The following is a 27,604-nucleotide window of genomic DNA, read 5'->3' as shown; positions in this document are numbered from 1 at the left end:
GATAAAGGCAGCCTGAGTGGAGAATGGGCACAATCAAAATTTGGATCTATGATTCTGACCAAGATTTGCATGATGTGCCAGTTAGATGGGGGTTTTTATTTCTTCCAGCGCAGACATGCACTCAAACAGGAAACAAGTAGATCACATAATGATTCACTTTAGCATGTGGCAGCAGATGCTTGCTCGTTACAGTAAATGTTGACCTCACAAGTGTCAACTCATTTCTGTGTGTGAAATAATTTAAAGTAAGGAACTAATGAGATTGTGCCTTTTTGGAGTTTCCATTTATGTATTCAATGTTTCTAATTTCTTTCAGTTTTCTTATTGTGCCCCCTGAAGAAGCTTGGTAGCATATCCAAAGTGGGGATGGGGGGTGGGGTGGGGTGGGATGTTGCAGGAACCTTGTCAGCAGAGCCCTCTTTGAAGCTGAGGGCTTGGCAAAAATTTAGGTGTTTAATGTGTTGCTCTAGGTTAACTTATTAACGAATACTTTAATACTCTTCTTATCAAAGTAATAATTGCTTCCCTTACTCTCTAGAATTACTTTGGAAGGGGAAGCAAATATCTCTCTGATCACTATGTCCACCACACAACAACATTGACTCAGCTACTCCTTGAAAAAATGGCCTCGAAAGACATTGCCCGCTGAAGACACCGGAGTGTACAATGATGAGGGGCTCCCAGGAGTTGCAGATTCAAATTGAGAAGGAGCGCACTTCAAGGTGGGTGAACGGTAGACATTTAATATCAAAAAAGCATGTGAAGCACAAGGAGAACTGGAGGGTCTGCTTAATGTGTGATTTATTACATACATTTCAAATTCAAATAATGATGGTGTCTATAAATAGATGTATTTAGCTTTTTTCTGCCTAAGGATGTTATGGAAACTCTATTTTTGATGGTTTAGAAGTGGCAAGTTAAATTGAATAAATGAGAAAGAAGTTGTCTAATACCGGAGGTGGAAAATGGCTTTCTTCTTTCTAATGTCAAAGTTCTCCACAGGATTATGCTTGAAATAGACCACAATAAGATGGGGATGAGTAGCATGAAATGGTAGAAAGTAAATGAATACTTGCTATTCAGATGTTTGTTACCTTACAGATTATTGTAAGATAAAGAAACACAGACATGTATTCTGGGGTGTTTGCTGTTGACAATATTGTAGCATAACAATGGAGTTTCACATTTTTTTATTTGACAAGAAGACATTACAATTGATCTAAACATTAGTCTACACCCAGACTCTAATCACTGCATTTCAATGTCTAGTTATCTGGTAATGCTTTGTGAAGGAGGAACATCATTTATTACAAAAATTTAGACATACACCCTATTATTAGCAAAGCAGGGCCTCTCCAGACACATGGAGCCAGACTACTGCTCACTGCGCATATCAAATCCCCTTGATTATTAAATAATATTCAATTTTTAAGATCTTTTTCACCTTGAGAACTTTCTTATCCATCCCTCCATTCATCACCAAACTTAATCCAGTCCAAAACTCTTGCAGCTTTGTTTAACTGGAAACTCTAAATCTGGACAGTATGGTTGTGTCTTAGAGTGTGTGTGCCCTGCTATGGTCCAGTGCTCTCTCCAAAGCGAATCCCTGCCTTGTGCTTGATGGGCTTAAGCTGATTTGAATTTGAAATGGATTAATCACATTTTATAACGGATGTATAGATGCAGGGTAGCACAGTGGCGCAGTGGTAGCACTGCTGCCTTGCAGTTAGGAGACCTGGGTTCGCTTCCCCGGTCCTTCCTGCATGGAGTTTGCATGTTCTCCCCATGTCTGCATGGGGGTACTCTGGTTTCCTCCCACAGTCCAAAGACATGCAGGTTAAGTGCATTGACAATCGTAAACTGTCCCTAGTGTGTGTGTGTGTCCTGCGGTGGGCTGGCTCCCTGCACAAGGGTTTGTTTCCTGCCTTGCGCCCTGTGTTGGCTGGGATTGGATCCAGCAGACCTCCGTGACCCTGTAGCTAGGATATAGTGGGATAGATGTATAGATGCAATGTTTTCTCATTCGACCATGTCTGCTATTTTGAGTTCAATCAAATCTATCACTGGAATGCAATAGAAAAAAATAGAATACCGTAGAATGCATGGGTACCTGCTATACACAGTGCCTTGAAAAAGTATTCAGCTCCTCAAATTATCTTCACATTCTGTCTCAAATTGTCAACTTAAAATATATTAAAATAGGTTTTATTTAGCTGATCTACTACAGGGGGATAACACTACTCTCGGTGCTGGGTAAAGTCCTTGCTAGGGTCATCTTCGATAGGAATCCGTGATCATGTCCTCACCTACCAGTGACCAGAGAAGACTGGTTTTACACTTAAGAAATCTACCATTGACCGCATCCTGGCACTGGGGCTTCTCATTGAGTACAAACATGAATATCGGCAGAATTTCTTTGCAGCCTTTGTCGATTTTCATAAGCATTCAACTCAGCTGATTGAACTGCCCTGTGGGACATCCTGAGACTTTGCGGGATCCTGCTGAAGTTGCTGAATGTCATTACTGGCCTGAACACTGAGACTGTGAGTGCTGTGCAAAGTGGAGGCAGAACCTCTGCGTTCTTCCTAGTAGATTCTATGGTGTTGTATTGGTGTGTTCTTGCTCCTACTCTGTTCAATGCTTGTATGGACTGGGTGTTGGCAGGGTCTTGGGGTCCAGTGGCTGTGGATCATCTGTTGGTGATGAAAAATTTACCAATCTTGACCTTTCCACCGATGCTGTGACCTTCCTGGAGTCAATGGAAGTTCTAATCAAGGCTCTTGAAAGACTGTGAGTAGTCTGAGTGTCTGGACTTGTGAATGTCCTGTACAAAAACCAAGAACCCGGCCTTTCATGACCTCTAAGACATAACCATCAGAAGTGTGTCTGTCTGCGGAGAGACTGTCAACTGCGTTGAGAGGTTTACTTACCTCGGCATTGACATTCATGTCCCTGATGACTCTTCCTATGAAGTCAATAGAGAGATTGGGAGAACATGGGGGGTCATGAGGTTGCTGGAAAGGGGTGTGTGGTGCTCCCCATATCTTTGCAAAAGGACTAAGGTCCAAGTCTTTAGAGTCCTGGTGCTTCCAGTCTTGTTATATGGCCTGATGAAGGGGCCTTAGCTGCCTTGTAATCTATTTAGTTAACCAATAAATGGTGTCATTTAACTCTACTTTCTTCTATATGGTTACAAGACATGGACCCTATCCAGTGACCTGAGATGAAGAATAGACTCCTTTGGTGCTGTGTCTCTTCAGAGAATCCTTGGGTATTGCTTGTATGTTTGTGTTGAACAAGCGGTTAATCATGGACTTCCAAATAAGGCACATTACCTGCATTGCGAGGGAGCATCAGTTATGGCACTATGGCCATGTGGCGTGATTCCCTGAGGGTGATCCTATTTGCAGGATCCTTATTGTTGAAGACCTGAGTGGCTGGACAAGGCCAAAAGGATGCACACATAACAACTGGCTGTGGCAGATAGATGCTCATTTCCAGAGGGTGGGACTGGACTGAATGTCTGTATGAGGGGTTGCCAACTGGGATCCTTTGGTATTTTGTTGTGTGGTGGGTGCGGCAACACACTGAAGCAGTACATTCTCCCCAACCTGCCTGACTAGACCTGACCTGATCTATAAAACAGTGCACACCATACCAAAACCAAAGAAGCAAACCATAAAACTTTCCACAATTTGCTAAAAAGTATCAATACCCTTTGTAAATATAGGGCGAGGTTTACTCAGGTGCATTGCATTACCTTAGCAGCTCATCCAGTCGTTGATGATATCAACCTTTGGAGGAAATGGATGGATCACTTGTTCTGTATTAATTTATTTATATGGAGATAAATACTCCCAAGGTGAAATACAGGAGTATGGTTGAGATTTTCCACAAGACAAAAATGCATTCAAAACAAGTCAGGAATATAATTATAAAGAAGTAAAGATATGAGAAAAGGTACATACCTCAAACATACCTCGGTGCTCAGTGCAGTCCTCCATAGAGAAGTGGAAAAGTGGACAAATATTAAAATACACTAGGTCAGGTTACACCTCTAAATTTAGTCTCCGAAAAAGAATTGCACTGATCAGACAGGCTGCTGTGACAACAGTTGACACTCTGTTTAAGTTGCAGAAGGCAGAGACTTTGATTAAAGATGATATTCATGGCTCAACAATTTCCAAGACATTGCACAAAAAGGGCATGGAAGAGTAGCAAGGATGAAGTCTTGGCTGAGAAAAACAAAAAGAAAGAACATGGGCTTGCCTGTAAAGAGTTTGCAAAATATCAATTGTAACATACAGCAAATATAAGTCAAAAAGCTTGTGGTCTGATTAAGCTACTTTTTAGCTTGAACACCAAATTATATGTGTGGCTTAAATCTAAGACTGCACATCAGCCAGGCAAGACCATCCACACATTAAAATGTGATGGTAACAGCATCAAGTTTTGGTGATGCTTTTCGTTAGAAGGGACTGACAGGTCAGGATTGATGGGAAGATGAATGCTACACAATTCAGACAGATTCTGGAAGAAAACTTTCTCCACTTTGCCAATTTAGGAGCTTAAACAGTTACAGTTACCCAATGCTCACAGCTGAAAATGAAGAAAATTGATGCCCTTGAGTGACTCAGTCAGAGTCCTGACCTTTACCCCACTGGTCATCTGTATTGACAACTAAAAACTGCTGTCCACTTTTGCTGCCAAACTAACTTGGCACACCTTGACCAATTTTGCATGGAGGAATGGGAGAAACACGCTCTATCCCATTGTATAAAATTAACAAAGACATCAATCAATCAACATTTATTTATATAGCACATATTCATACAAAAAAATGTAGCTAAAATTCAGATTACAGTCAACGGTTACCCCTAAATTTTTTACTTCCGTCTAAACTTGTAATCCTAGTGCATTAAGTTTATTTAAGACATGACCAAAAAGACTACGTGCTGTAATAGTTGTGGGAGGTGATTCAACCAAGTACTGTAATTGCCAAGTACTGAACATGGTGGTGAATATTTACAAAAAGGGCTCACACACACACCCTAGGTACAATTTTTGGATCGCCAATGCACCTAACCTGCATGTCTTTGGACTGTGGGAGGAAACCCACGCAGACATGGAGAGAACATGCAAACTCCACACAGGGAGGACCCAGGAAGCTAACCCAGATCTCCAAACTGCGAGGCAGCTGCGCTACCCACTACACTACCATGCTGCCCAATGTATGAGATACGCACACTCAAAACACCCCAATTTCTGTTCACAAAGATGTGTGGCTTGATACCTATAAACCTATAGATGGGTGATTCTAAATTGTCCTTGTTTGAGAGTGCTCTGCATTGGATTGGCATCCTTTCCGTGGTTCATCTCTGTCTTGCATCGAATGTTGTCAGAATAGGCTTGGGCTCTCTGCAAACCTCAAATCTTGTCTGCTTTGTGATGTATTAGTCAAGGAACCGGACCCTGCACAATAAGGTTGATGATTCAAATGTTATTGTTCACCTACTGTATTACTCTGAGCAAGTAAAGTGCACTCCATGTGCAAATAATGTATCTGTAAAGGGTTACATTATGAATCTTTACTACTACAGGACCTTGGGGATGTTGTTCACTTTATAAAGGCTCTTTGTGTTTAAAACTGGATTAAGCAGGTTCAGATGATGGGTAATATCTAGATGAACACATTCCGACACACTATGTGTTCAGATAATGGATAGGTTGACAAACAGAGGGATCAGACAGCTACATATTTATAAGTGTTGAGGCCTCACAGCTCCAGAACCTTAAATTCAAATCCAGACCTTATCACCTCTACACATGTATGTATTTTCGCATGTTGTAAAGTTGTCTCACCTAAATTACACGTGTCTCTATGTTTGATGTATTTGAGCTAGGCAATGGTCTAGTGTCTTGTCCAGGGTTAGTTCAGATTTGTTGGGCTGCACTCCAGGGGTGTCATGTATAAATGGTGTGTACGCACAAAAATGTTACGTGCGAACGTTTCCACGCTCAAATAGCAATGTATAAAACCTAAACTTGGCATAAAGCCACGCACATTTCCACGGTAGCTCATACCCTAGTGTACGCAAGTTCTGTGCTCGGTTTTGCAGACTGGCGGCACCCAGCGTCAAAGCAGTGCTACTGTTCCTGTGTGGTTTCCCTTTCTTTTTTAGATCCACATCCCTGATGCGGCTTTATAAATACACCGCATATTGTTTATTAGTTTAATGCATCTGATTGTAATTAACCTTGTTTTATCTTGTTAGAGTAATATATATTGCTGTACTTTCCCCTATTGTATTATTAATATGTAGCCTTAGAATGCCTAATCTCACAGACTTACCACTGTATATAATTTATCCCCACCTTCCCTTCTAAATCTATAACCTCAGGCAATTAGATGTAGTAAAAAGACAAGCAGGAGTTAAGTTACACATAAAATAATGTATTACTGATAATGTTCATAAATAATAGCAAAATGCAAAGTACATTTGAATATTGGCAACCATACAACCTGATAAAATGGTGGTGTGTAATTCAGGTGGCACACAGACTTGCAGTTACTTAAAATGTCTCTAGTTAAGGCATCGTTGGTGCTCAGCTTTCAGCCACATGTCTGTTCAATATGGCTGCTGAGCTGTGCTCTTCATTGTGTTGTCTTCATCATCACAGGTTAGCAAGAGAGATGCTTCTTCATCATATGTGGGTCAGAGAGAGAGAATGTGGTTGAGCAAGTACATTTATAGATGCTCTCTTCAATTCCTAGAACCAATAGGACATCATGGTACTTAAAGGCCTCTGAGACAAGCCAATTCCAAACAGCCATATCTCAAACCAATGGGAGAAATAGTACATTTTAACACCTCAACCCCCCAAGACCATATGTTAAGATAACCTGACTTTGTGTGGGGGAAAACTGGTTTAAGACATCCCCCCAAATCCTGTCATAAAATTACAAAGAGACAGTTGTAAAAAGGGGGGGGGGGGGGAAGGCAAACATGAATACCTCTAAATTACATTGGTTTGCCTAAATTATAAATAAAGACATACAAAACATTTATCAAGTTATATGCAAAATCCCACATCACAACACTCCACCCCGATGAATGTTTTGTACAATGTCTTTATAAACAATGTCTTTAAATTTATTAAAGAGTCTGATGCATAACTTGTGCATTGATTGGCAGTATTTGCTCTCCCAGTGTTAAAAGTTGTCCATGACCATTTGTCCATTACATATCTTCTTTATTTCAAAGACAATCTGAAGAACTTGGAAGTGCTCCTGATGACTTGTATCTGCTCCGGCTTGCTTCAACTGTTTCTTTAGCTTTCTGCAGTCTTCATATGTCATCAGATCTGGTGGTTCAAAATGAGACAAGTCCACACCTTCCACTAAACTAGCCCACTACAATTTAGTCTATTGTGTGAATTTTTAATCTGTACTTGTTCTCTGTCTAACTGCTAATTAGACCCCTGTCCCAAACTATCTGTTTAAGCATATGCAGCTGTACAATTAACATCAAAATTTGAAAGGTAACATGCCACAGGTGCCAGTACAACCACTTCTGCCCAAGTGACAGCACATGTGCCACTGCATAAACTGTTCACAAACCAACATTTGTGGCCCCTCTGCACACATTTGGGGTTGACTTAGTTGCCTCTTGTGCTTTCCTACCCATGGTGCAACTCTTGACTGCCATCAGCCTTTACCAGTATAGGCTGGCATCACCACCATGAGACATCACAGCTATGCAACTCTCATCATTCCCCCGTAGACCACCCCTAGAGTTGTTTGCTCACCATATGCATACTCATTGTGCTAAACACCTCGGTTCAGAATTGGCCCACTGGTCCTGTGCCTGTACCACAGCCGACAATCTCAGCAGGGCTTCCATATTTTCCCAATTAGACTATACCTAAACATCGAAACCCATATGACTTGCAAATGTACCAGCTGCACCTGCTTTCCTGAAAAGTTCACCAATTTGCTCAGTATACCTTTTCTTATATTAATTATCCCACTTAATTAATTAATACCCAGAATGTATACTTTATGAGCCCAAAATGAATCCCCTTATTTTGGCATTCCTAACTGGTTTGTTCAGTTTCCACCCCTTGGAATATAAATTTGCTGCAGTAATGAACAAACCTTTCCTTTTAAACTATAGCTATTGTGACTAGCCTTATTATTGCATGACTTGTGGACTTGTTACTCACTTAAACCCCAGTAACTGTCTTTTTCTTGATGTCTCTACAGTTCTTCTTCATGTCTTTGTCTTTTCTTTGTCTTTAGTCTTTGTCTTTTCCTCTTTCTTTTTTCATTTCGCTATGTAGGCAGGTCTGCAAAATGGAAGGTGACAAAGCAGTTTCTGTCCATCTCATTTTCGTAGTTGTCGACCTGGTGCCAAAACTCAAACTTTGCTTCCAGGCATTCATTGGAACAGCTTGGCACTAGTGCCACGCTCCAATGTGCCAATGGTAACCCAATCTCCTGCATGGATTTTACTCTGCTAATTGCCTTCACTATTTATTACCTGCACCAACCAAAGTCCATAAAAACCTTACAATAGAAGTAGCACTTTTACAGAAGGCCAGAAAATTGAAACAGAAATAACTGTTTTCCCTTTCCTGTCTTCCTGCGCCCTCCTTCTATTTTTTTTCATTGCCTGTGTCCTTTTTTTATTGTATGGTAACTGCTACCTGAAAGTGTGGGCTGAAACCTCTCCAAAATCCAAGTGCTAAATCCAGCATCGCTCCTAAAACTGAACTGTGTTCTTTACTAAAGACCAGCTCACTTTTCTCCATTTTATTGCATGGAGATTCATAGGCTGTCTTTTTAAACAACTGGTCAGTCAGGTTTTGAATTACTGAACCTAAGTGTGTGTGCTTTTTAATTACTGCTGGCCCTAGCACAGCTGTTAGGACCCTCACACCCCTGTGCATTCCTGGCTTGCTAGATGAGCTTCCTCCTGCTCCATCCCTCATCCTTTGTTCTTTGGCTTGTCCTGCTTCATTCAAACCAACTCCTAAACTGGTGCGCTTTCTTTCCAACTCAGCCATTCTTGCACTAGCACATTCAGACCTTTCACACACAAGCACTTGAATTCCTTTCATTTCCATTGTTCTTTGTTTAAATTCCACACTTTCTTTACTCAGTATCCTTAAGCCATTATCCAGTTCATGCCCTCTAGTCAACAATTGCCATTCACACTCACCAGCTTCTCTGCCTTCTATCTGATCTCTTTGTCCTAAATCAAATTTCAATGCAGCACTGGTTACCTTTCCTAACAGTGGTGAAGTATCTATCAGTGTAGCATATTCTTTAAATACTGGACAGGCCTCAGAATTATTTGGAGATTGTGGTGCAGTGGAGAATAAAGGAAGAAAACACCTTTGCTGTTTTCCTTCCTTTCATCCTCTCCTTTTCCTCACACTCACATTCCCACTCTTTATCTGAGCACACATCTGTCTCATGTAAGTCACCCACCCATGTTTTAGGGTTCCAGTCCGATCTGGTTACTATTGCCCTAACTTTCACCATGGGGTTTACATTTCTTTTTCCACTTCTTTCACTGCTTTCTACTTTAGCAGCGGGTGTTCTACATGCTAACACTTCACAATTATCACACCAACTGTTACATCTTTCAAAACTCTCACTCAACATTCCATAACTTTCACTTTCTTTCACTTTGCTATTTTCTTCCTTATCATGATCTTCCTTATTACCAATAATACAAGCTAGTAAACCTCTTATAACAGCAGCTGTCTTCTTTAAACCTGATCTCTGTTTTCTTGCTTTTAATCCTTCCAGCCCCTTCCATTTTGTGGCACACTCAGCTCAGCTTCTGCTTTCTCTACCTGAACTACAGGTTTCTAGCTTTAGCCTGCTTCCCTCTGCCACTCCACTGGAAGATGGCTGACTTTAAAATGAACTTAGGCATTTCTGAGTCTACAATTTTTACTCTAATACAATTTGCCAAATTCGTTATGGGTTGGCCTACTTTTGCCCCTGTAAGCAAACATACACATACATACACAAAGATCCTAAACAAATAAGTGCCGTATGAATAATGAATGCATGTCCCATCACTCCCTAGCACTTTAACCACTTAAATGCCATATGAATGACGCATGCATCTTTCACCACTCCTTAGCACTTTAATTAGGGACTCACTACACCAGCACTAACAAACATGCGGGTGTCCTTGTGACACACATGAAGTCTCTACACTTTGTTGGTTATATTCCATTCAGCAACCAAACAAAGTTTTACTTCCACCGCATTTGTACACTGGGTGCCCTAAAATTCACATGCATAAACAAACACATACATCAAAACAGTATTTGCAAACAGGGTGCAAAACTTGGTTACCCCAAAATCCTGCCGACTACGCCAATTGTTTTATCTTGGTAGAGTAATATATATTGCTCTACTTTCCCCTATTGTATTATTAATATGTAGCCTTAGAATGCCTAATCTCACAGACTTACCACTGTATATAACTTATCCCCACCTTCCCTTCTATATCTATAACCTCAGGCAATTAGATGTAGTAAAAAGACAAGCAGGAGTTAAGTTACACATAAAATAATGTATTACTGATAATATTCATAAATAATAACAAAATGCAAAGTACATTTGAATATTGGCAACCATGCAACCTGATAAAATGGTGGTATGTAATTCAGGTGGCACACAGACTTGCAGTTACTTAAAATGTCTCTAGTTAAGGCATCGTTGGTGCTCAGCTTTCAGCCACATGTCTGTTCAATATGGCTGCTGAGCTGTGCTCTTCATTGTGTTGTCTTCATCATCACAGGTTAGCAAGAGAGATGCTTCTTCATCATATGTGGGTCAGAGAGAGAGAATGTGGTTGAGCAAGTACATTTATAGATGTTCTCTCCAATTCCTAGAACCAATAGGACATCATGGTACTTAAAGGCCTCTGAGACAAGCCAATTCCAAACAGCCATATCTCAGACCAATGGGAGAAATAGTACATTTTAACACCTCAACCCCCCAAGACCATATGTTAAGCTAACCTGGCTTTGTGTGGGGGAAAACTGGTTTAAGACATCCCCCCAAATCCTGTCATAAAATTACAAAGAGACAGTCATAAAAAGGGGGGGAGGGGGCAGTGGCAAACATAAATACCTCTAAATTACATTGGTTTGCCTAAATTATAAATAAAGACATACAAAACATTTATCAAGTTATATGCAAAATCCCACATCACAACAAACCTGTAACAATATAATAGTCCACGGAATAGCCAAACTATTCTAAATACAATAGCTGCTTTAGCGTTGTTACTCTCACTGTAACTTCTTCCTTTTCTTTCAGCTGCTCCCGTTAGGGGTTTCCACAGTGGATCATATTTTTCCATTACTCTCACTGCACCACTCAGAGTATTCATATCACTGTATCTGAGTGAGGAATCACAGCTGTACAGCAGTTGATCGGAAAGAGAATTATCGGGATACAGCATCAAGCACACACTGCCTCAGCCATGCTGTCCATTAAACTGCTCTCATGCGACAAACGCTTCAGAGCCTTTCCTGTACGGACCTCATGGTTCAGAAACAGTTTCATCCCAAGAACTATAAATGCACTCAATCAGTCCATCAAGTGCTCCTTGTAAAACTGTTTGTACTTATAAGTACAATTACCTCACTGTAAACTTGCGATACAGTTATAATATTGCACAACCTGATCCACTTTGTAAAGCACATATTTACTGTGAAAAAGGCGCTATATAGCGCCCTTGAACCCTCAGGGATGACTCCAAACAACGGATAAAAGTCCAATACTTTTTATTGTGACTCACAGTGCACCAAGCACCTTCCACACTACTCATTCAATAAACTCACAAATACTCAATACTCCTCCTCGCCCAGACACTTGCTCCTCTACCTCCCAGCTCAGCTCAGTGTCTGGACTGAAGCACCGTCCTTTTATAGCCTCTGACCCGGAGGTGTTCCTGTCCCAGCAGTCCACAGTTCCTTATTCCTTCCGGGTCAGGGCAATCAGTCTTTTACTTCACCCCGGGAGCACGCCATTCCTTCCCGTCACGTGACTGTGACGTACTCCCGGGTCATAGGGCACAACAGATCCCACAAGTCCTCCCACAGCAACTCCTGGTGGTCCCCAAGGTATCCAGCAGGGCTGTGTATAAACACTACAGAGTCCATAAGGCCCTGCTGGACCTCGGGGCACGATCCTGCTGCCGGAAGAGCTCCTCCTGTCGGCCTGGGGGTGCGGACCAGCCTGGGAAGCCGGCAGTCTTCCACATTACATATGATGATAATATCATTTTAAAGATGAAATGAAGCAAAATAAAACTTTAACTTAATTTAAATATTCTATATTGTTAATAAATAAATATATGAGGAAACGGTGGACAGCGTAAGCGACGAGCTGACGCCAATTATTCCTGCCTCGCGCTGTATTCTTGCTGGAGCTGGCACGACACTGAAAAGATAGAGGGATAGGATATTTTAAACATGTACTACAAAGATATTTCAATGTTCCTTAAAAGTTTTGAAGAATCGGCATTCTAAGCTTACAGATGGCTTAACGTCTATTACAGAGCTGATTGTGTGGCGATTGGGTATTTGGAGAAAGAAAAGGAAGGACAGGAATTGGAGGTAAGTACGTTTGAAAGAGACAGTACTGCTGCAATAAATGATTTCACACAGTGCAGCAAGCATCTTGCGTGAGGCAGGTACAATCACTGCGCCACCGTGTTCCCATGTTTAATAACATGCTTTAACTCCTATCATCATGAAAATGATATCAAGTATACATCTCAGTATTTTAATTATTCAGACAGCTGTAATATCACGGATGTAATGGATTCTTTGTCCTGTCAGAGGAAGAGAAAGCCAGTTTAAGAAGCACGTAGTGATTCACACTCATAGAGCACATAGAAGAACACATACAAAACAAAGCATTTAACGTGCTACTTTAGTTACGATGGGATTTGAGAAACTAGTAAATTAAATGATTTAAAGATGAAGTTTATGATGTTCTACTTCAATGACAAAATAAACTACGTGATTAAAGTGGAAATTTTGAGATAAAGTTCACATTTCAAGCTTTTTTCCCGCTGTGTCCCTATTGTTTTTTTCTTTTCTCTGTACCCTAATAAGCTTTCATATGACACTCAGACGGTGGGCTATGACTCGCCTTTTCACGCCGACTTTGATATCTGACAACTTCTTTTTTATTTCGGGCACTGTGCGACTTTGTGAACTTGAGCTTTCGAGTTTCTTCGACACTCTATGTCACTCAATCAACTTCCTTTTGTTGTTTATACCACTGTTTAAACCTACAAATAGTACATTTTTCCTTGCCTCCACTTGGTATTCGCTGAACTTCTTCTATTTCCCCCTGTGCTTTTGCCATTGCCTTTTCACAGAATGCTGAGGTTAAGGGGTGTTTATATTGATTTGCATATTCAAAGAGGCGTAATTCTGGGAGGAGTTTGGGAGTGGCAGTAGATGCGTGCACGTGTATTACTTTTCAGGCTGACCAGGATTTGTGTAGTGGAAAAATGTGGAAGTTAGCATTCGCACAGATTTATGCATCTGGATGTTTTGTGTGTAACCACGTTTTCGCTTTTGTCCATACGCCATGTTAGAGTGTGAATTCTACGCACAGCGTTATGCATGAGGGCCCAGCTCTGCAAGATTTAGTAATGAAAACACATGCTCAAAACATGATTGAAAAATTTATAAAGTCAATACAGAAAGAAGTCCAGAAACAGGTAGCATGATATGAATTGTTTAAAGATATTGTCCATTACTTGCAAAGATGACACAGCTTCATGGACAAACTTGGCTGCTGACTGCTATTTAAGAGCTTATGAGTGATCCAACATATTAACACTATGAAGATCCACATACCGTAGATAAAGCATTTATTGTTTAATTAAAGGGAAGCTTTATTTCCTGAAGTATTCTTCTAATAGTAGCACACTCATGTAAGAGCCGTAAATGAAAAAGAAGAATACATAAAGCACAGCTCAGTAAATGTCTTCCTCCATGTTCTCTCCTTCCTGTGAAGCTATTTTAATCAAAATCAGAAACAGAATCAGAATCACATTTACTGGCCAAGTATGCACACATATAAAAAATTTGACTCCAGGTTTGGTGACTCTCCAATTATAAGTTACATAATCAATATACACACAACACAAGGAACACTTTGAAAACACATCAGATCTTAATGGGGAAAAAATCCTGCTGTATATCTGTACTGATATGGACTGGGTCAAGTTGTAGGAACGAAAGGATGCCACATTGTTTGATTGAAATGAAAATTATCAAACTACAGAGGGCTGAATTCAAAGACACCCCAAAAATCAAAATGAAAAAATGATGTGGCAGGCTAGCCTATTTTGCCAAAATTTCATTGCAGCAACTCCAAATTGTACTCAGTAGTTTGTATGGCTCTCACGTGTTTGTATGCATGCCTGACAATGTCAGTGCATGCTCCTAATGAGATGATGTGTCCTGAGGGATCTCCTCCCAGATATGGAGCAGGGCATCACTGAGCTCCTGGACAGTCTGAGGTGCAACCTGGTGGCATCAGATGGACTGAAACTTAATGTCCCAGAGGTGTTCTATTGGATTTAAGTCAGGCGAGCGTTGGGGCCAGTTAATGGTATCAATTCCTTCATCCTCCAGGAACTGCCTGCATACTCTCATCACATGAGGCCGGGCATTGTCGTGCACCAGGATGAACCCAGGACCCACTCCACCAGCATAGGTCCAAGGATTTCGTCCCGATACCTAATGGCAGTCAGGATGCCATTGTCTAGCCTGTAGAGGTCTGTGCTTCCCTCCACCATGCTGAACGATGTTACAGGCAGCATAACGTTCTCCACCACTTCTCCAGACCCTTTCACGTCTGTCACATGTGCTCAGGGTGAACCTGCTCTCATCTGTGAAAAGCACAGAGCTCCAATGGTGGCCCTGAAAATTCTGGTATTCTATGGCAAATGCCAATCAAGCTCCATGGTGCCGGGCAGTGAGCACAAGGCCACTAAAGGATGTTGGGCCCTCAGGCCACCCTCATAAAGTCTGTTTCTGATTGTTTGGTCAGAGACATTCACACCAGTGACCTGCTGGAGGTCATTTTGTAGGGCTCTAGCAGTGCTCATCCTGTTCCTCCTTGCCCAAAGGAGCAGATACCAGTCCTGCTGATGGGTTAAGGACTTTCTACGGCCCTGTCCAGCTCTGCCAAAGTAACTGCCTGTCTCCTGGAATCTCCTCCATGCTCTTGAGACTGTGCTGGGAGACACAGTAAAACTTTTGGCAATGGAACATATTGATGTGCCATCCTGGAGAAGATGGACTAAATGTGCAACCTCTGTAGGGTCCAGGTATCGCTGCATGCTACCAGTAGTGGCACTGACCATAGCCAAATGCAAAACTCGTGAAAAAACAGTCAAAAAAGATGAAGAGTGAAAATTGTCAGTGGCCTCCACCTATTAAACCATTCCTGTTTTGGGGGTCGTCTCATTGTTGCCCCTCTAGTGCACCTGTTGTTAATTTCATTAAGACCAAAGCAGCTGAAACTGATTAACAACCCCCTAAGCTACTTAATTGACCAGATCAATAGCCCAGATGTTTCACTGACTTGATGCTATACTCTGATTAAAAACTGATCCATTCATTTTTTTGAGCAGTATATATACTGCGTGTGTATATATATATATATATATATATATATAGTGACAAGAACAGACCCGAGACATTGCAAAGGTTTGGGGCAGCCACCTGTATAATCTGTATCTTGGCTTCATAAAGTAAAAGTTGCAAGCAAGTTGTAGTTACAAGCCAGAGTCCAAAACAGAACTGAACTTAAGAGGAAGGGAGTGATGTTTCATAGGGAGTCTGGGGAAAGTGATGTCGTCCTCGGGCCCGGGAACAGAAGTGATGTCATCCTCGGGCCCGGGACTTGCTGGAAGTGATGTCGTCCTTGGGGCCGGAAGCAGTGCATCTCGAGCTGAAGTATTGGCTCCTGATGGGATTTCCCAGAAAAGGTCTGCAGGAGACTCAGAAACAGAGTTAGTGCACCCCACCACCCCCTGGGCAGGCGTTTTATACTTAACATCTAAGCCCTTTAGCTGTCTCCTTTTCGCACGTGTGTGACTATATATATATATATATATATATATCCTGTGGTACATGGCCCTCCTTGCAGCATAGAGGTGCCCCGAATGCCAGCAGGGAATTATGGACAATGGACTTTTAATGCACAGCCCTGCTGGATATCATGGGGGCCTCCAGGAGTCCCTGCAGGGAGGCCCAGAGACTATTTGCCTTACGCCCAGGAAGTACATCATAGACACGTGGACAAAGGGAACGATGTACTTCCTGGGTGAAGAAAAGAAGGATTTTTATCTGACCCGGAAGTGTTCCAGGTCACTTGGACAGGGGGGGTGAAACGCTTCCGGGTCAAGGAGTAGAAAGGACTGTGGGAAATCCCAGACGGGCGAGCTGAGTTAGGAGGCAGGGTGGCTAAGCGTCTGGGAGTTTGGAGGATTGTTATTGGTTATTGTGTATTGTTTATTGAAGAATTGTGGAGAGCAGCGTGCTTTGTGCACTTATTATTATAATAAATAATAATTATTTGGACTTTTACCTGGTGCCTGACGTGTGGTCTGAGGGTACAAGGGAGCGAGAAAGCCCTAATCTGTCACAATCCTTATATATAATTTGATACTATCCGTATGTATGGTGTTTGCGTCAGTACCCCGTATGTATGGTGTTCGCGTCAATACCTCAACTCAATACAAGTTAGAACCATGCAATGGGACTCTGCCTTTGTAGTTAGAACATAACGTGGCAAAAGCGGACGCAGTATTGCATGATTGGCTAAGAATGTTCGAATGCTTCAGTGACGCTGCTTAACGGCTGAGTATAGTAAGTCGGTGTTGGTTCGAGCAGATAACAGTAAGTTTGGCTGGTTTTTGGAACGTTGGTTTGGTGGGTCATACTTTCCACGACTAACATCGTCGACTGACTTAAACCCTTCGACAGCTCCGGAACCGTAAGTAATTTAGAACGTATCGTCATTTGCTTGGTACGTCGAAATCTATCTTTGGGCAGTTCGGTTTTGGCATCCGTCCTTCTGACATCTATTGGCAAACTGAATAATGATGGCTGGGTATTAACAACGGTCATTGTTTAAAATTTAGCCGATCTCAGATCTAAAATAACCACGCCAACATAATTATTACTTCGACTATATACTGTTGTTATATCTGCTTGTCTTGGCATATATTAATCTAAAACGCCTAGCCAATAGAAGAAGTTCAAAAAGATTTTGGCCTTGATGTGAGGGGTCGATGATGATTTTCCTTGCCCCTTTCATGAGACTAGAATAGTCAAGTGTTACATTAAATTCTACCCAAGAAAGCATTGACATATTTTTCAGTATAACATGGGAGAACAAGGTGGGAGGCCAGTGTAAAATTAGTATTATTTCAACCCCTTTGCTCACAGTGTTCATTTAAAGTCAAGAGCATGCAGTAATTTAACATATGCTCTGTAGGAACTAAGCTCTGATTAGTAAGTCTTTTAGCTTTAAAAACCTTCACACATTTGACTCTGCAATAAGGAACAAATGGATTTGTCTAACATCAGCATTTATTTATATAGCTTATTTTCATTTGTGAAAGTAGCTCAAAATATTTTAAAATAATAATTCTATAAACAGTTACAAACAAAACTTAAATATGAAGAACAGAAGATGTCATTTCATATGAAATACAGCAACAGTATAAATGCTAGCAGTGAATATCAAACTTAACACTAACATTAAGCATTCCCTTCCAGATCACTTTCAGGTAACAGCTTTTCTCTGCCTGTCTGTTTGTCTATGCAGCACCAGTGCATGTCAGGAAAATGGAGGCAGTGGACAACAGCAGCATCCAAGTAGCCCAACACTGCTCTCCCTTCTAGACAGACTAAGTCTGGTGCAGACAGCCTGGGCTCCAGAGGAAACAGAAGAGGGGTTGCTGGCACGGGACACTCTGAAGACACAGCCCCCAGGGGTAAGTGACAAAAAAATGAGATACCTTGTTTCAGCCATTCTTGGATTCAAAAGCTCAATTCAAAAATCTTGCAGAATGGCTTAATGGAGAAATGCTAGAAACAAACACAGAACTACTAATTGTTTACATCTAAAGAGAACTGGAAAAGTGAGTAAGAACACTGGTGGATGCATAATTAATTCATTTGAAAAGAGCTCTGCACGATATAAGCATTGTTAAAGTTAGGTGTTCCTCTTCTGTGGTTTAATGTAGGCTGAAAACTGATTCTGAATGGGCAGCTTGTGCCAGGCATTTCTCCATTTACTGTAGGCACTGTAGGCTCTAGCTTACTTACTTCCTGGATAATGAAAAAAATAATGCTATACTCATAATGAGTCTAAAGAGTGAGGCTTGATATTTATTCACTACAGGAAAGAGACTTGCCAATTTTATTACTGTTGCTGCTACTGCCCTGTGCTGCACAGTTTCATGCTGGTTTTTTCTGCACCTTGTCTAATGTCCACGTAAACAGACAAAGTTACTGGCCTGTGAAGCGGTGCTGTTTTCAGATGTGCATGTCACAGGCACTATGAACTATAAAAATCTTAAGAAGAATGCACTATAAACTATAAAAACTCTGAAGAAGAACACACTATAAGGTATAAAAAATCTGAAGACATACTTCACTTTATACTGACATGGTCAATCCTAGTTGTGGAGAGCAATAGTAGGCTTTCATTTCTAATAATTTCCTAATCTGATATTATAACAAATGACATGGGCTAACTGGCATCCAGGCTGACATGGATAATTTCTTACCTGGTCAGAAAGCTTTTATAATTGAAGTTCATGGATGGATGCCCATCCATGTCGGGTTGGTTGTTGGTGTCATTCTTGGCCAAGAAACTGTAATGGCAAGAGGGAGACTTCCTCCTCCGGCTACAGTCTGTATTCATCCAATACACTGGGTGGTAACATACTGCAGGTGGAACTCCCATTCTTATACCCACAGGGACAACAGGGTTGGCCACGTTGTGGTATTTGGGTGCTGCCAGAGCAAGCTGCTGGGTGAGGTCTTCTCCATTTTAAGGACTTGGAAGTGCTTCCTGAGCATAACACTGTGGCACTGAAAGTACTCCTGGATCTGACATAAAAGGCACTGCTCCACCTCACCCAGTCGAGTTGAAGTCAGGAAGTGAGAAAGACAATGTTTGCTTGGGGAGGAATAAAGGAGAACAAAAGAAGAAATAATTGTGATTGTGGATTAAGGCATACCTGTTAAAATAAAATCTGTATGAACCCTAGAAATTTGTCTGGATGTGACAATGGTTTGGGGATCTCCTACGCCCCCTACAGGTCACAATATTAATACTGTTATTAATTGATATTAAACATCTACTGGATGACTCTTTTTCATATTCTGTCAGCAAAGTCTGAAATTGTTATTTGTGAATTTTAATCCTACTTGAAACTCAGAATGATGCTTATTACACTCAGAATGACAATGAAGCAGTAAGTAAGTTTAATTACAGTAAACAGTATATTCCAATAAATTCAAGAATGACTTTCTAATTCTGACCTTGTATGGAAAGAAAGCCTGATGCCACTGTACCCTACAGCCCCCACAAAACCAAAGTTGGCCAAACTTGGTCTATTTCAAAGGTATCAAATTCAGATCTGGCTGGCCTGCAGTGGCTGCATGTTTCATTCACTGCCGTTTTTTTAAATAGTAACAAATTACTGCTGCTAAAAGAACACTCCTCTTTTGTCTGGATTTTAATTGATTTGCTTTTTAAGATTCACAACCCTGAATTGATTCTTAATTGCTTAACCAGTTGCCAAACAATCAGATGCAAAATGAATCAACAAATGACTAGCTAATTTGGGAGTTTCAAACTTCACCATTTTCACTTCTTCTTCTTCTTCTTCTTCTTCTTCTTCTTCTTTCGGCTGCTCCCGTTAGGGGTTGCCACAGCAGATCATCTTCTTCCATATCTTTCTGTCCTCTGCATCTTGTTCTGTAACACCCATCACCTGCATGTCCTCTCTCACCACATCCATAAACCTTTGCTTAGGTCTTCCTCTTTTTCTCTTCCCTGGCAGCTCTGTTCTTAGCATCCTTCTCCCAATATATCCAGCATTTCTCCTCTGCACAAGTCCAAACCACCTTTTTCACCTCTCTCCCACAATCCCCATTACTCTGTACTGTTGTTCCCAAGTATTTAAACTTATCCACCTACGCCATCTCTACTCCCTGCATCCTCACCATTCCACTGACCTCCCTCTCATTTACACACATGTATTCTGTCTTGTTCCTACTGACCTTCATTCCTGTCCTCCCTAGAGCATATCTCCACCTCTTCAGGGTCTCCTCAACCTGCTCCCTATTATTGCTACAGATCACAATGTCATCAGCAAACATCATAGTCCATAGTCCATTAGACTCCTGTCTAATCTTATCTGTCAACCTGTCCATCACCATTGCAAATAAGAAAGGGCTCAGAGCCAAACCCTGATATAATCCCACCTCCAACTTGAATGCATCCATCACTCCTACTGCAGACCTCACCACTGTCACACTCGTACCTCTCTGCCATTCCCAACTTCCTCATACAATATCACAACTCCTCTCAAGGCACTCTGCCATATGCCATTAAACAATCTGGTTAAAAACTCCACTGCCATCTCTCCCAAACACCTCCATGCTTCCATAGGTATGTCATCTGGACCAACGGCCTTTCCATTTTTCACACTCTTCATAGCTGTCCTTACTTCCTTGTTGCTAATCCGTTGCACTTCCTGATTCACTATATCCACATCATCCAACCTCTTCTCTCTCCTGTTCTCTTCAACCTACCCATCACCACCTCGTCTCCACTGTTCCCTTTACCAACATGTCCACTGAAATCCGCTCCAATCACCACTCCCTTGGGTACACTGTTCATCACTTCATCCAACTCACTGCAAAAATCGTCTTTCTCACCCATTGCACACCCAACTTGCGGTGCATATGCACTAACAACATTCATCATCACACCTCCAATTTCCAGCTTCATAATCCTTACTCTGCCTGACACTCTTTTCACCTCCAAAACACTCTTTACATACTGTTCCTTCAGAATAACTCCTACCCCATGTCTCCTCCCATCCACACCATGATAGAACAATTTGAATCCACCTCCGATCCACCTGGCCTTACTCCCCTTCCATTTAGTCTCTTGCATGCACAATATATCAACCTTCCTTTTCTCCATCATATCTGCTAACTCTCTCCTCTTACCAGTCATACTGCCAACATTCAAAGTTCCTACTCTTAGTTTCACTCTCTTTACTTTCCTCCTCTCCTCCTGCCTCCAGACACGTCTCCCCCTCTTCTTCTTCTCCTTCTTCTTCTTCGGCCAACAGCAGCCCAATTTGTGACAAGTGAAAAGGCAACACATTTGAAAGGGTATACTGTATATCCGATTTATTGTTTAGTACCAAATTAGGATATGAAGTGGACACCATTAGAAACTTTATTGATAGCTGGAAGTTGTTGCTAAATAATATATACTAAGAACATGAATTGACAAGCATGGAGTTTGAATTGTGACATAAAAACTGGACAGTTAATATATGGCCAAACCTCATCCCATTAGCCAAGTACTGGAAAGCATGTCCAACATACTTTACATCCCAGAACACCTCACCCTAGTTTTTCCTTTAATATTTCTCTTTTACTATTACAAGATTGTGCAGTTCTCATTCTTATCTTAAGTATTCCAAATATAAAGTTTTTACTTCTGGTTTATCATTTTAACCTTACTGTTTCATGGATCTGGCATCCTGTGTTCGTATCCTGTGCCTGGTTGTTGTGCGTGTGGAGTTTGCCTACTTTCTTCGTGTCTATGTGGGCTTTCCTCCAGATACTCTGGCTTTTGTTTCTCATTTCCAAGGATATGCAGATTAGGTCAATTAGTGATTCCAGATTGCCCCCTTCTAGGTTCATGTTTTAGAATGGACCCAATGAGTGACTAGCACCCTGTTCAGAAATATTTTTTTATCTTGAAGCCAATGCTGTTGAGAGACATATGCAGTTTACACACTCTCTCTTTGTCTGCAAGCATTTGTAAGGGTTTCATCCTCTGTTTGTGCATTCACATCACTGGCTCCGTCTCACACTGTTCATCTGGGGTCAGTGGCAACATTTTCTGCCACACTTTCCTCAGCTTCATGAGCCAATCTAATCCAGGATCCCTCCTGAGGCTCAATGGTGGCCAAGCACCCAGGGTAATGGGCATTAGCTGCAGAGGTGCATCCTTGAACTTTTCTCATGTAAGTATTTGCTTTCCATCACTTTAAACCATGCTAACTTTATACTTGACTGCACTAGCTGGCGTCACCTCTTCAGACAGCAGGCAGACATCTGAGTGTCATTTCTTACTCTGGTTGTTACACATTTTTCTCCCAGAGATATTCATTTCAAATTAACCGATTACTTTAAAGCACTACTTATTAGTGAGTCCAGGCAAGAGTGTGCATTCTGGCCCACTTGATTCCTGTCTAAAAGAAATTATTCATTGGAAGAACTTAAATCAGTTACATGCAATAATTCTACATATATTTAATGGAACTGTGTAATGCAAACACAGTTCATTGTGGTTATCCTAACACAAGCTACTCTAACCACATTGACTGAGATTGACATGATTAATTTGAGTTACTCTGACTTATTTTAAGTGATAACTGTTAATATAAAGCTTTTTAACCAAATTACTGAATGTTCATGTAAGACAAATAAAATATGTTGCTTGCAAATTCTTGCATTACATGATAATTTCCTATCACATCATCCTATCAGGTAAACACATAAAATAAACCTACATGTTTAAAAATATTGTTTTCACACTTTAATTAGACTGTCAAGTCACTGGATCCTTAACCACAACCTTATCATTATTAAATAATACGCTCAGATCACCAATTAAACCAAGGTAATTAATATATGACATAATCTTCTGTTACTACAAGAAGAAGAAAGGCAGTTCATGTGGTGTAGGGTGACGGATTGACGGATTATCATAGATAAAAGCACCCAAAATCACTTTCATAAGCACAAAAATCTTTTTTAAATTTAATAAACTGCAACTTTGTAGAGTAATTATCTTTCTCTGACATTAGATGAATGAGTGAAGATTGCTAAAATTCTGCAATATCTTTACAAAAAGGCTGGACTCTTAATGCAATTTAGCTAAAGTTATACTACTAAGGCATTTTCTACAACCAAAAATAACCTTTAACTAATCAAAAATTCAAGAAAATATGTAAAAAAAAAATAACAAACTGCACTCTATCCAGTTCCCGTTTTTTCAACCACTAGAAAATGTACAACACAATTTGCAACTTTGCTCTGTGGCATCCTAACGTGATTGGTGATTCTACTTCAATAAAATCCATTGGCTTTTTTAAACATACATTAATTTAGGTATTATGATATCCAACCAAATGATGTCAGATGTGATAGAAAAAGATATGTAAAGCTTACAAACATGCTCATTTTTGTTGGAACTGAGGCTAAGGATCTGCGCTGGTATCCCGAAGGTTTTTGGATCGAATCCCCATCACTGCCAAAAGAGATCCTACTCTGCTGGGCCCTTGAGCAAGGCACTTTACCTTCAATTGCTCCAGGGGCGCTGTACAATGGCTGACCCTGCGCTCTGACCCCAAGGGGTATGTGAAAACTAACAAATTCCTAATGCAAGAAATTGTATAAGGCGAAATAAAGAACAAAATAAATAAATAAATAAATAAAAAAAGTAGTTGTGTAATGACAAATTTTCCCAAAAAACATTTTTAAAGCATATTCACTTTAAATAGAGTCTAGGTAATAGGGTAATGGCCTAGTAATGATTTCTGTTTGAAGTGCTACTAATTAAAGCAGTGAAATCCGATTCATATTGTTTCTGAGTAATAATAATAATAATAATAATAGTAATAATGCATTGCATTTATATAGCACCTTTCCCATGCTCAAAAACATTCAAACAGGTAAAAAAGTAATAATAGTAAAAAAATGACCAAATTAGTAACACTAGATACAAACTAATATCAAATATTAAACACCAAATAATATAAGTTCTGTAAATTAAAAATTTTAAAGTAACATCCAAGAAAGTTGGGTCATTTATGCTAGGAAATTGTACTTAAAGTGGTCAAACCAACTAATTTAAGTTACCTCAGTAATACCAACATACTCCCGGAATAATTTTTGACAGATTCCTGCTTGGTGCCCAATGCTGCTGAGACAGGCTTCTCCATTCCTGCTAATCTGAAATAGATTTGTTTTATTGTGTTTGATAATGGACAGGCAGTTCTGAAAGTTATTTCTCTTTTGCAATAAAGGGTACTGCCCCATGACAGAATGAACACAACGCCACTGGCTGATTCTGAACCCCGGCTTTGGCTTCTACTTTGACATACATGGATGGAGGAATAAGGGGCGTCGGCTATAGTGGCATAAAGTGGCCATGTAAACCTCAGAGATGCCCAAGTCCACCAATTACATTACCACTCAGCTAGAAGAGCTACCTACTTGGAGCACATTTTATCACGAAGAAAACTGCGTGCTGCTGAGGGGCGCAGGGTGGCATTTCACTAGACGGAGGTCCAAGCTGCTACTAACAGAACAGACGCCGCACTTGAACCGCCAATGAGACAGGAAATGTCACTCAGCTCGGGCTATCGACAGCTCCGAAGGGGCATGCGACAACACTAAAGTTAGATAGCTACCTTAACCGCAAGAAACACCGAGACTCAGCCAGCAAACCTGGACACGCTGAATTTAGAGAGGCGCGAAGCACACCTCACTCCCTTCAGCCGGAGTGCTCACAGCTGCTCCCGGCTTCAACTCACCCCCCGGGTCATTCAGCCCCACCCGTTAAAACGACCCTGACGTCACAAAGCTAATGCCGATCAGTCCGGGAGAGCTCACGGCTGTACAGCTGGGCATCCATTAGTTCAGTGCCCTGCACCCCGCCCCCTTTTGCGCTATTTTCTTGACATTGCAAAGCAGAAGTAACTGATGAGGAAGCCCAAGAGTGAATGAGGAAGGTGAGCCGAGCGCCGCCTTCCCTCCTCTGTAGTTTAAAGTGTACCTCTTTTTTTTCCCACTACAGTCCTTTTTGGTGATTAAGGACGGGACTACAGGTGGCCGGCTTTTGTGCGTCAAGGTGTCTGACGGACCAGGAGCTGCAGGACTGAAGGAGATCGCGCTGCTCCATCAAGATACTGGTAGGACGATAATGGGAAAGAGGGAGGGATAAAGTGTCTGGAGTTAGCATAGTTGTGAGTGTGTGTGCTATGCTAGTGTGCGAGTAGATAATCAGGAGTATGTGTTAGGGAGCTGGAGAAAGCATGCTTTAGTAGATCATACTGTATATAATAATCTTGTGCAGCACATCAGTGCGGTGGCATTACTAGGAAACCCCGTCCTAGCACACTTGGTGGGTAAAGAGTTGGTGTAGGAGATGCTGGGACTTGATGTGTTGCAGCACAGTTGTTTGGATTTAGATATAGGGTGTTGCACCCCTGTGTTTGACGGTACAGGATAGGACTGTGTATGTCATCTAACATTTGTGAAAGGATGTGACTTTGCTCTGTTGTACAGTAAATCACAGCAAACAACATGAATGAAGTGTTAACACTGTCACACCTGATAATGTACCTGTCTGAGTATCTAAAGGGTTAGTGTGTTGTATTTGGTTTTATGATATATTGTGTGGCAGAAGTGTTGTGTGTGAAGAGTTATGTGCCACATACTGTGGTGTGTTATGGCACAGTTGGCTTTGTAATACAGTCTGTCAGGGTACACTTTTCCATATTGTGAGTTAGTGTGTCATGGCACAAATATGAGTCTATTTGGTGTTGTGTTGTAGCATTTCAGACAAAACTTTGTGTGACAAGTTAATGTATCATACCAGTTGTATGTTTGTGTTATACAGTGCCTATACAATTATTTACACCCTTGGAAGTTTTCACATAGTATATTATCATACAATATTGGACATTTTTGATATTGATAAATTAAAAAAGGATGTTTAATATCAAAGTGAAAACAAGTCTCTGCAAAGTGGACTAATTTAATTTAGTAGATGCCCCTTTGGCAGCCATGACAGCCTTGAGTTTGTGTGGCCAGGTCTCTCTCTCTCTCTCTCTGTCCCCATTCCTCTTTGCAAAACTGCTCAAGCTCTGTCAGATTGCATTTGGATTGATTAGATGGAGATCTGGACTGACTCCACCACTCCAGCGTATTAATATTTTTTGTTTGTAAGCCATTCTTATGTAGCTTTGGGTGTGTACTTGAGGGAGTTATCTTGTTGGAAAAAAATCTTCTCTGAAGCTTCAGTTTTTTTGCAGACTGCCCCAGGTTTTCCTCCAGGATTTCCCTGTATTTTGCTACATTCATTTTACCCTTACAAGCCTTCCAGCACTGGCTGCTGAGAAGTATCACCACAGTATGATACTGCCTCATACACAGAATTCAGTGAAATTCTACCTTGCACGTGCTAATCAATGTGCAACATGTCTCCACTCTCTAGCCCCAAGGTTAGTGAATGTAACTACCAGAGGCTGTCTTAGGGGTGTTCAGGGCCTAGGACTGACCATCCCCACGCGGGACTGGTTACGTAAAACACTGTTACTGGTATATGTGGACTGTATAAACTTGTGCATGAATTTAATAAAAAATAATGTTAACATACACCAGATTTTCTTATTACAGTAAACAGCTAAAGTCTGTTTGCAATTTAAAATAGTTGTAACTTTGTAAGTATATGTGATAGAATGAATCTGTATAAAGGATTAGAAAGAAGAAACACATTTTTTACTATTCTGGTTAATTTTCAACATGTCTGTCATTATTACTAATACAAAGGGTAATACAATTCTGTAGCTCTCGGAAAGCATTTTCAAGCTGATTTTCAGTAATGCCAGCAGTCACATCAGTTATTCTAGCTTGCAAGTCTTCTAAAGATCGAGGTGTGGTTGAATAAACATTAGTTTGCACATGTCCCCGTAAAAAGAAATCCAATGGAGTCAAATCTGGCAAACGTAGAAGCCAAGAAAATGGGTCACCTCTTCCAATCCATTTGTTAGGGAATTTCTCATGTAGAAACTGTCTAACATGCAAAGCAAAGTGACAAGGAGCACCATCTTGTTGAAACACTGTATTCTCTATTAGTCCTAATTGTTGAGGTATAAAGTAATTTTGCAGCATTTGTAAATAGGTATTACCATTAACAACATGCCCTTCAAAAAAGAATGGTCCTATGACTCGAATTTTTTCCAAAGCACACCACACATTAACTTTGGAAGAATCTCTTTCATGTTCAACAGACTCATGTGGATTTGCAGTTCCCCAAAAACGGCAAAAATAAAATTTATAAAAACAAAAAAAACTAGATACATCAAGCTTTCTAATCTTTTTTGTGAATTCTTTCTATCATATATACTTATAAAGTTACAACTATTTTAAATTGCATATGGACATTATGGACACCCTGTATAACGAT

The 27,604-nt window shown here is 40.8% G+C and overlaps 1 protein-coding gene across 1 annotated transcript in view; it reads left to right on the top strand.

The window, feature by feature from the left end:
- Positions 1 to 27,604, top strand: part of rinl (Ras and Rab interactor-like) — a 42,502-nt gene that overhangs the window by 262 nt on the left and 14,636 nt on the right. Inside the window, exons 2-4 of the mRNA XM_039760589.1 lie at positions 539 to 722; positions 17,909 to 18,077; positions 25,211 to 25,325. Coding sequence (XP_039616523.1) covers positions 667 to 722; positions 17,909 to 18,077; positions 25,211 to 25,325 — 340 coding nt within the window. The 5' untranslated portion in view covers positions 539 to 666. The remainder of the gene's footprint in view (positions 1 to 538; positions 723 to 17,908; positions 18,078 to 25,210; positions 25,326 to 27,604) is intronic.

This window comes from Polypterus senegalus, chromosome 8, assembly GCF_016835505.1.
Source record: "Polypterus senegalus isolate Bchr_013 chromosome 8, ASM1683550v1, whole genome shotgun sequence".
In the NCBI taxonomy this organism is placed as follows: Eukaryota; Metazoa; Chordata; class Cladistia; order Polypteriformes; family Polypteridae; genus Polypterus; species Polypterus senegalus.
Note: the sequence above shows the minus strand (reverse complement) of the source record. Positions and strands in the feature narration are given on the sequence as shown.